The following is an 8,715-nucleotide window of genomic DNA, read 5'->3' as shown; positions in this document are numbered from 1 at the left end:
CCTGCTGTGGCAGACTAAAGAATTTAACTTAAAACCCAAACATTACACCTGGAAACGGTCCTTAATAGCAGGGACAAAATTCATGGTACACATCCCAAAACTTCAGAACCATTGTGAGGCACAAAGCTTTTCAACAGCTGAGTATGAAAAAATTAAAAAAAGGAAAAGCATGGTAAGATTATTATGTGCCTCTAGTACTATCATGAAGCCATTGCATTACAGGGTTTACATGAACACGTGCCCTGGTAAGCAGGTAAGCACAATGATTAAGATACTCCAGGCAAAAATAATGAACCTGTTTTCACTGCCCTGCAGTTTAAACCTTCAAATACATCTCATTTAAGAATAATGAAATCTGAAAGAAGGTGGAAGGAAACAATCATTTTTGTTCTGCCTAAGGAAACCTACATTTTTGAAATGTATAGCCGTAAGATGTCTGGCTCTGAACTTTGTATTCAGGGAGACAAAACAGTTGGATATATCTGCATTAGAATTTGACATTTAGTATACTGCAATTTCAAATAAAGCCTTAAAATTACATTCTTACGAATACTACTAAAGACACATGCCACCAAGATCCACTGTTATGTTACAGTGATGATTTGATATGAACCGTTTTCTTGGGATGGTGCTTTTGCTTCTGTTGTTGTTCTGGGTTTTGGTGGCCATTCTGGATCAACCAGCAGTTCCTGAGCTAGATGCATATACTTTGCTTTTGGTGTCTTCTCTCTGCAACCAAACAGGGAAGAAAGGAAAGAGACTCCACAGCGATCCAGAGCCTCCTGCAGAAGTGAACAGATTTGAAAATTGGATTACCATAAGAAAAAATTAACTAACACCTCAGTAAAATGCTAGAAGAACACCTATTATTTTAGTTTCTAATTTACTATTTTGTCATATTGGTTCAAGAAGATATAATACAGAAACTCTTCCGTTGTGTCATCACTTCTACACTATGGTAGCAATGACATTTAAAAAAATATTAAGAAAACCCAAGTATTCTGCATTATTGCAACATCAGAGGTCACCAGCAGCTTTTATGCATATTTTATAATAGTTTCCGTAAACAAGGGTATAACAGGCATAATTAAATGATGTTACTGTTGAAGAATAAAATCCTGGTCTAGAAAAAGCAGTCAAATTCCCAGAGTCTCAGAACGCTTTTAAGCAATGACTTGTTTAACTGAAGGCAGCCAGCCAGCCAGCCAAAAGTGGCAGAATTCAACTTGCCGATACTGTGAAACCTAAGTCTTACAGGTATTAACAGTTATTAAAACAGACACGAATTATTGAGTTTAAGTCTTCCTATTTTATCTCTCCCAGTCCTAAATGCACATAACTAGCTGGAGAAGAGAAACACCATTCCTCATTCTCAAGACTGGATCCCTCTCATGTCTCAGAGAGCACCTATAGTCTACAGGGATGACATTTAAATGAAGATATATTCAATGGTTTTCTTCGTGCTCTGAATTTCTTTCAGTTGGTGAACTGAGCCAAACATGAGCCTTCAACACAACTTCCATTCTTCAGTGAACACAATGCAATTTGTTCTTAAACAGCCTCAAAAGGACAAATGTAAACTGAAGTGAATACATTTAATAAAAATTAGTGCCGAGAAATAAACCACTGTAATTCTAGCAAGAACAAATGTACAACCAACTAGAAGTAATAAGCCAACATGCCTAAAGAAAAGGATGGTTTTTATGGGTTTCACATAGATTTCCTTCATGTATCATGACCAAGATTCATGGTGACCTGAAAAAGCAGAAGCTAAATCCTAACATCTCCTAATGGCCTCCTAAACTATTTGAAGTTAATAACATACTTTCATTTACCATTTTGTTTAATTTCATTTATACATACTATAAATTACTGCTCTCAGACAATGACCTAAAACTCCCAACCAAATTAATTTAATAAATTAATTAGACCCAGCATCAGCAATTCTGCTTCCAAGCAAATCAAGCCTTTCCCAGTCCCAGCATGCTACCTTGTGAAAAAGCAAATAAAATTTGCTAATGTGCAAAATGAAGATAAAGTTAGAAAAATCTTAAAAGCAATCCTCTAGGTTTGCTTCACAGTTCTTATATACAGAGCTAACTTCTTTAATAGTCAATAAGGAGAAAAATATATAACCAGAAGCCTTTCTTTTTAATATTCTAGTAACAGAAATCTAATTTAAGTAGCTTAAGCTTAAGATAAGGCAACAGACACTTAGAGATCATAAAAAGGTAACACTGAATTAATCTGCATGCACTCAAATGATGACAGCAAAATACTAGTCTCCAACCTGAGGCGGCTGGGGCATGGTGAGGCGATACTCTCCTTGTTTGTCTCGATTGAACACAACCTTCCAAAGGATCATATCAAGGAGGACATTCTGTGATACATTACAGTGAGCAGGAAGAGTTAAAGAAACTAATGATCATTTGTTGTTAGTGTGCACATTACAAATAAAACCTGAAATAGTGTTAGGCATAACTAATTAAGTGCCAGGCAAACCAGAGAATTTACATTACTTGTCAGTACTTAAGTGATTAACATTTTCATTCTTAAAGTGCACACATGAGATTTAAGAACACAAACATGTACTTTAAATCACTAGCAACAGTGACCAAAACTGCATCCATCAATATGGGTAAAAATCATAAATACAAATTCTTAAGGTGTTTCAGTACTCTAGAAGAAACTGTGAAGAACTGAAAACATCAGTGCTTAAAGCACTTTCCCCTCAAACCATCTTTAATATTATGGCGGACTTCATGCTGGAGCTATACTTTGCTCATAGTTTGTTTTAAACCAGTCACACTCCCAGAAAAGCTTTAGTGTGGTGGCAATGCTGAGCCACCAGCAGGAAGTCTGAAGGAATTCTGTGGAGGAGCTATTCCAGATTTTGGAAGAGGGCAGAAGTTGAACAGTATGTTCAGTACATTTGGTTACTCTCATACTGCTGTGTGGGAGGACTCGAAAGCCTTGACAAATCCAGCAACACAGGTATGAACCTGTATCTTCAATGGCCTTGAGCCTACAATTCTGATCTTTGTACAGATGCCATTTTTAACTTCTGACTAACCTCTGCCATTGAGAAAGGGGAGCTGATTAGCCAGACTTTTATAATAGATTTTATAATGCTTATGATTTTATAATATACCAGAATTTTACAGTGCTTTTATAAACCATTTGCCAACAAATCTTCAGATTGTTAGGTGTTCATTTTTGAAGCCAGTCTGTCCCAGGCTGTAAGGACGTAAAGAGAAACATCTGCTAGGACCTTTGTTGTGCAATATATTTCTATCATCTGGTAGAAAGAATATGCATGCTTTGTGAACCTAGTCTGGGACCCACATGGAAGCAAAAGCTTTACAGAGCATTTCAGAAAACATGTCTGGGACAACTGCAGTCAGAAACCATTCCTGTTGTAGAAGCCATGAAGAAACTACATAGGATCATAGTGTGACACAAAAGGTTCAAACTGGCAAGTGTGACAGAAGATGATAAATCAAATCCCTCATTTATGTCATCATTGTAAGACTCTTAAAGGTGCAATTACTGAGGGATTAGTCTCAGCAGAACAAACTCTAGGTGACAGAGTATCTTGTTAAAAGAAGTAAGGAGATGCCACCAGCAATTTTTCCTAGATACTCAGAACATGAACCGTAACTCTGTTCCTCAGTAACTCACACTCAGAAACTCTGTAGTGTGAAGTGTAGCAAGCCAGACACACAAGGGCAGAAAGGCAATGAGCTGTGTACTGGATGTGAAGGAATGAAACAGCCTGGGATTTCTACATGACACATTGGAGTTAGCACCACATGAAAAAGCTTCAGAGAGTCTAGAATAATACTGCTGGAGTTGGACACAGTTCAAAAGGTGGGACAAAAGCAGGCTGAAGTTATGGAAGGTGAAGTGTGTATCATAAAACAAGGTTTGGGATTTGAGGATCACAAGTCAATGCTTCTATGGGTCACCTGCTGTAAAGTAAGACAACTTATCTGTCTTAAGAAAGCATTCAACTAATAGTGAAAGTGGAAGAAATAGGTTGCAAGTCAATGCAGAACGCCCCAACTGTCAAGAAAACTGAATTTTATTGGTACTTCTATTCCACTACTAAAGTATGGGCAACAAGATAAATAGGTAGGTCAATCTGAAAGGAATGCAACAAATCATCCTACCAGTTTTGGCAATGACAGTTAAGTGATTAAAGTGTCAAAAGATGATAAATCAAACCAGCACAGGAAAAAGAGTGGGGTGGGCCTTGAAATACTGGGTGAGAGCAAACACTGTACAGCAATTATATCGCTTAGGTTATGTTTAGTAGAAATTCACAGCTTTACAGATTGGTGTGGCAACCGGCAAGGCCCAGGAGTGGAACCTCATGAACATTTTAAGTCAGAGGAGAACCATTTGTCCTCAAGAGGCACATGTTGACACATGAACTGACACTGTAGAGACTGTCTACTAGAGCCCTTACACTTCCACAACAGAAACATCATCAGCTTGTATAAAAGTTAGAAAGATCACCTGCAAGTACAAAGTAATTCTTCAGCAGAAGGTAAGTTTATTTCTCTCAGTGACCTTTAGCACAGGACTGAAAATTGTAACCAGCACCTATTTAGACTTCATGTATCAACACAAAGCTCAATTCCAAGGAATAAGCTCGGTGCTTCAAAAAAGCTGGTAACCCAGAGATGGTAATAAAAATTTTTAAATTAATTGGAAGATAAAAAAAGCCACAGCTCTGCAACTTCAGAATACCTGATTTGTTTCAGTACTAAAGACAGCAATACACATAAAATTTAACTTAACAAATAAAAAAGGAGGCAAAAACTCCCCGAACTATTAGGAGTTTAGTAGTACAAAACCATGGAAGAATTAAAGGGCATAAAGGAAACCACCACAAGCAGGGTTAGAGTAAATATAGGACAACGTAAGAAAGACAGGATCTTCAGGAGAGGATAAACTTGTAACAACAAGGCAAAGGCCAAAAAAATTAGTAACTACTGCCACGTTTTGGAAAAGACAAGTTACCACCTATCATGTGAAACACCTGAATACATGTTTCCATAGGCAGCAACATAAAAGCATATATTGCAAATTCTATTTGGAACACATTTTGAACACAAGGCCTTCATAATTTTAATTAAAGTACGCAAAAAACCTCTTTGGTTGATTTATTTTTACGAAGTCATGAATAACAGGGAAAAAACTAGTCAACTGGAAAGAACAGTAATGCTATAGCAATCTTCAAAGGCCAAACTGGCATGATCCAAGCAAACATGCTTGCTGGTTACCTTGATAGCAATCCCTCATATAGTAATGGAAATACTGACTAGAAGCTGACGAAAATGTTGTACAGTAAAAACAGATAATTGTAGTGTGCAAGTGCTAGATAATGTTGAAAGGTTTTTTCATCTTGCAGGAAAAAAAGTGACTAATGGCTGCAACCAAAACCCAAATATATTCCAAGTTGGAAATAAGGCATCAATTTAACAAGGAGAAGAACTAACCACAGGAATAAATGACTGACTTTGAATCCAGACTCCTTCTGGAAGATGCATTTGTCAAACTTCAATTCTTGGAAACAACATAGGTGTAACTGGAAGAAAGGTAGGGAATGTTTCTGCCCACATTAACTCTGGAATTACAGCAGAAGAGGTCAATATCCAGAGTGACTGACCTTGGACAAGCTCAAGGCTGGAAAAAGCAGATCTGAATGAACATCTCTACTTCTGGACTTGCATCAGATCAAATGAGCAAGTTATATATGCCTGCATTATTCTGAACAATACACTACGCGTACGAATCAACTCAATGAAGATGGGCTCACCTAATGATTTTATAGTTCTTTACTATGTTAATTTATTCTGAACTAACTCAGGAAATCAATATGGAGAGTACTGTCCTATAAAACAGCTGAAATAATTTAGAAGTTTTTCAACTTCCCTCTCCTCCCCCTTTTTTTATTAAAAAGGTTTTAAAATTATGCTTTTAACATAGAAAACCTTGACACCATAAGTCTAGTCGAAAAGGACATTTTTAGGAATACAAACTTAACAAGAACAGAGTGGCAACTTATCTTGTGAAGAGAGACTTCCCAAACAAAAGACAAACATCTACTCTAGCAAAGAGCTCACTTAACAGACAAACATTTTTTCCACTTGAATTTCTTACCTCCGTCAGCACGGATACAACTGCATTGAGAATAACAATGATGAGAATTCTTAGCCGCCACTCATATGGCACACACACGAGCTGTGTGAAAAAGTTACTAGAGGTTAGCAACACACATATGAAGTAAACACATACTCAAAGCAGGCTTAGAGTCATTAAATTCTCACTTCCCACTCCCAGAGATGCAAAGTTAAAGCTCTAGAACGGTTCAACCTTGCCCAAAAGGCAGCCAATAAGCTATCCTAGGAAGTACAGACACAGGCTGTAACTGGTGAATCTTACCTCAAGAAATGCATCAATAGATTCAACAGGATGCAACATGATGAAAAATATGAAGACATAAAGAACTATCACAGATGTAACAAACAGAACTGTAAAACAAGAAAAAATATTTTAATCAGATCATCTCACATGGTTTTGGATAGTTTTTCCACATATTATGGGTTCACTACTCTCTGGAAATAACCTCTTTTCTCCCTCTAGACCCCTTCCTGGTGGATTTTGGCAATAGAAATTGTGCTGATAGCCATAAGGAGACAGAAGGCCAGACTCAGTTTCTCTCTGGCTCAATTGTGATGCTGAAACATATATATGCATATACTTCTACCAACAAAGCAACTATTAACATAAATTTCTCCATACAGTTTAATACTTCCCTATTTTCATCTCTGACTATCAGAGGATAATTGTACTGTGTTCTTCCAGCAACACTATTATTGCTGAAGTGGCACAGGAGAACTGTAAGCAAGCCATGGATAAACAAGTGAACAGTCATTTGGAGTTTTACTTGGAACTGTATACAATAAGAAAGGACTTACAATTTTTGTAGCATGGTTGTCTAAAGGGCTTTCCTTTAGAAAAGACAATTGCCACAATGAGGTACTGAAAGCTGGATATAAAAAACAAAGTTGTGTTTTCATAGTTTTTAATGTAATGTTCATCATGAAGAGTCTCATTCCCATGGGGTGCAGAGCTGGTGTTTGTGGCATCCAATACATTACATACACTACAACATAAAAAAACCCAATAATTATCACCGTGTCATGGAGAAGATGCAAACCAGGCCAACTCATTAACAAAAGCAATGACAGAATAAATTGCTACAGTAGTAAAAAAACTTGTCCTTGAAAATCTACTACAGTAAGAAATAACTCAGAACTATGGCAGGGAGGCAGTAATTCTTGTGAATTCTGAGCTTGGGAGTTCTTTTCTGCTTTCAGGTTTTAAGTTCACTACATGAACTCTTTAGAAACTATCACTGTAGATATACTTTGAAGACAAGAAAGAAAATATTGCAATCTAAAAAAAAAGGCTGAAACACCCCTTTCTTTTCAGAAATATTGATTTGATTTACTGTAACTCTAGCAGGAAAATAAAACTTTATAATACAGAAGGGTTAAAAATAGGTCTGAACCATTAATTTACAATTTTAATCTCAGCTGTCCAAAAGTTGAGGAGTCCTCAGACCCTTAAGTCTAGCTCTGACCCAGTTTTGCATTTCAGTCTTTGGGTAACTCCTATGTATTAGTATGCTTTTCACAAAAGATTTAGCAGACTACCTGCCATACAGAAGCTTTACCTATCAAATCCCCAAAGGGAGTGAATAAAGAGAGAAATTATTACTTATAGCTTTCCAATCATTACTGTATTCTGCATGGAACCACTGAAACACTTACTCAAATTCTGCTCTCCAAGGCTCATACCAGGACTGCTGCTTGACCCAAAAAAACCCAAAGATTTGGAAAGCAAGGCAGATGATGATCTGAGACAAAACAGAACACAGAAGTGGACCTGAGATAAGACCTGACGGAGGCCTTCGAGCAACGAGCTCCTTCCAAGCAGGGTTCAGACTCACTGCAAAGAGAACAAAAAATAAATTACACATTCCATCATTATGGATTTCAAAAGTTACCCTGTTTATATTCTTTGGCATTAGAATGGCTTGCTCATGGCATCACTTTAAAAATCAGTCCAGACTGCAAGCGTGAAACCACCTTGAAAAGATTATACTGCTCTAGAATAATGCCACAGTGCCTTCTACAGGCTGGTTACCCCCAGCAACACAGGGTAGCACGGGACAGTAATAGAAACCATGAGACTTAAGAAATTAGTAGTGTCTGGCCAAATTCCTTTTGTCTTGCACAAGGACCTACAGCTCGTCTGTTTGGGTCTACCATTCAAAGACGCACTTTCTATTAAACTTAAAAACAGTATTCTACCATTAGCCAGTAAACTGAGTGCTAGGTTCCTACGTGGAATCAAACACTTCACTAGATAATAGTTTGGAGTACAACATTTTATGGGCAGGATTTCAACCAAAAATGCAAGAAAAACAAAATATTTGAGAAAGATTATATTGTAACAACTCCTGTTTTGATGCCAAAACCAGTTCCCTCGTGTCAATAGAGATTTAAGACTTCCTGTACTGTGAACAATTACTTTTCTAAGATTGTGTCTACAACCTGCTTTTTGTATGAGGACATTTCACAAACTTCAGATGAATCTAACTTGGTACCCTGTGGTTTGGGCTTTTAATGCATATAC

At 37.2% G+C, this 8,715-nt stretch overlaps 1 protein-coding gene across 1 annotated transcript in view; it reads right to left on the bottom strand.

Moving 5' to 3' along the window:
• Nucleotides 1-584: 584 nt before the first annotated feature.
• Nucleotides 585-8,715, bottom strand: part of ATP13A3 (ATPase type 13A3) — a 33,536-nt gene continuing 25,405 nt past the window's right edge. The window contains exons 27-31 of the mRNA XM_010024180.1: nucleotides 7,848-8,025; nucleotides 6,990-7,177; nucleotides 6,454-6,542; nucleotides 6,172-6,252; nucleotides 585-782 (exon numbers count right to left, since the gene is read on the bottom strand). Of these exons, the coding sequence (XP_010022482.1) occupies nucleotides 585-782; nucleotides 6,172-6,252; nucleotides 6,454-6,542; nucleotides 6,990-7,177; nucleotides 7,848-8,025 (734 nt within the window). The remainder of the gene's footprint in view (nucleotides 783-6,171; nucleotides 6,253-6,453; nucleotides 6,543-6,989; nucleotides 7,178-7,847; nucleotides 8,026-8,715) is intronic.

Source organism: Nestor notabilis, unplaced genomic scaffold, assembly GCF_000696875.1.
Source record: "Nestor notabilis isolate BGI_N333 unplaced genomic scaffold, ASM69687v1 scaffold24710, whole genome shotgun sequence".
Taxonomy (NCBI): Eukaryota; Metazoa; Chordata; class Aves; order Psittaciformes; family Psittacidae; genus Nestor; species Nestor notabilis.
The sequence above is the reverse complement of the archived record's forward strand: the minus strand, read 5'-3'. Positions and strand labels throughout refer to the sequence as shown.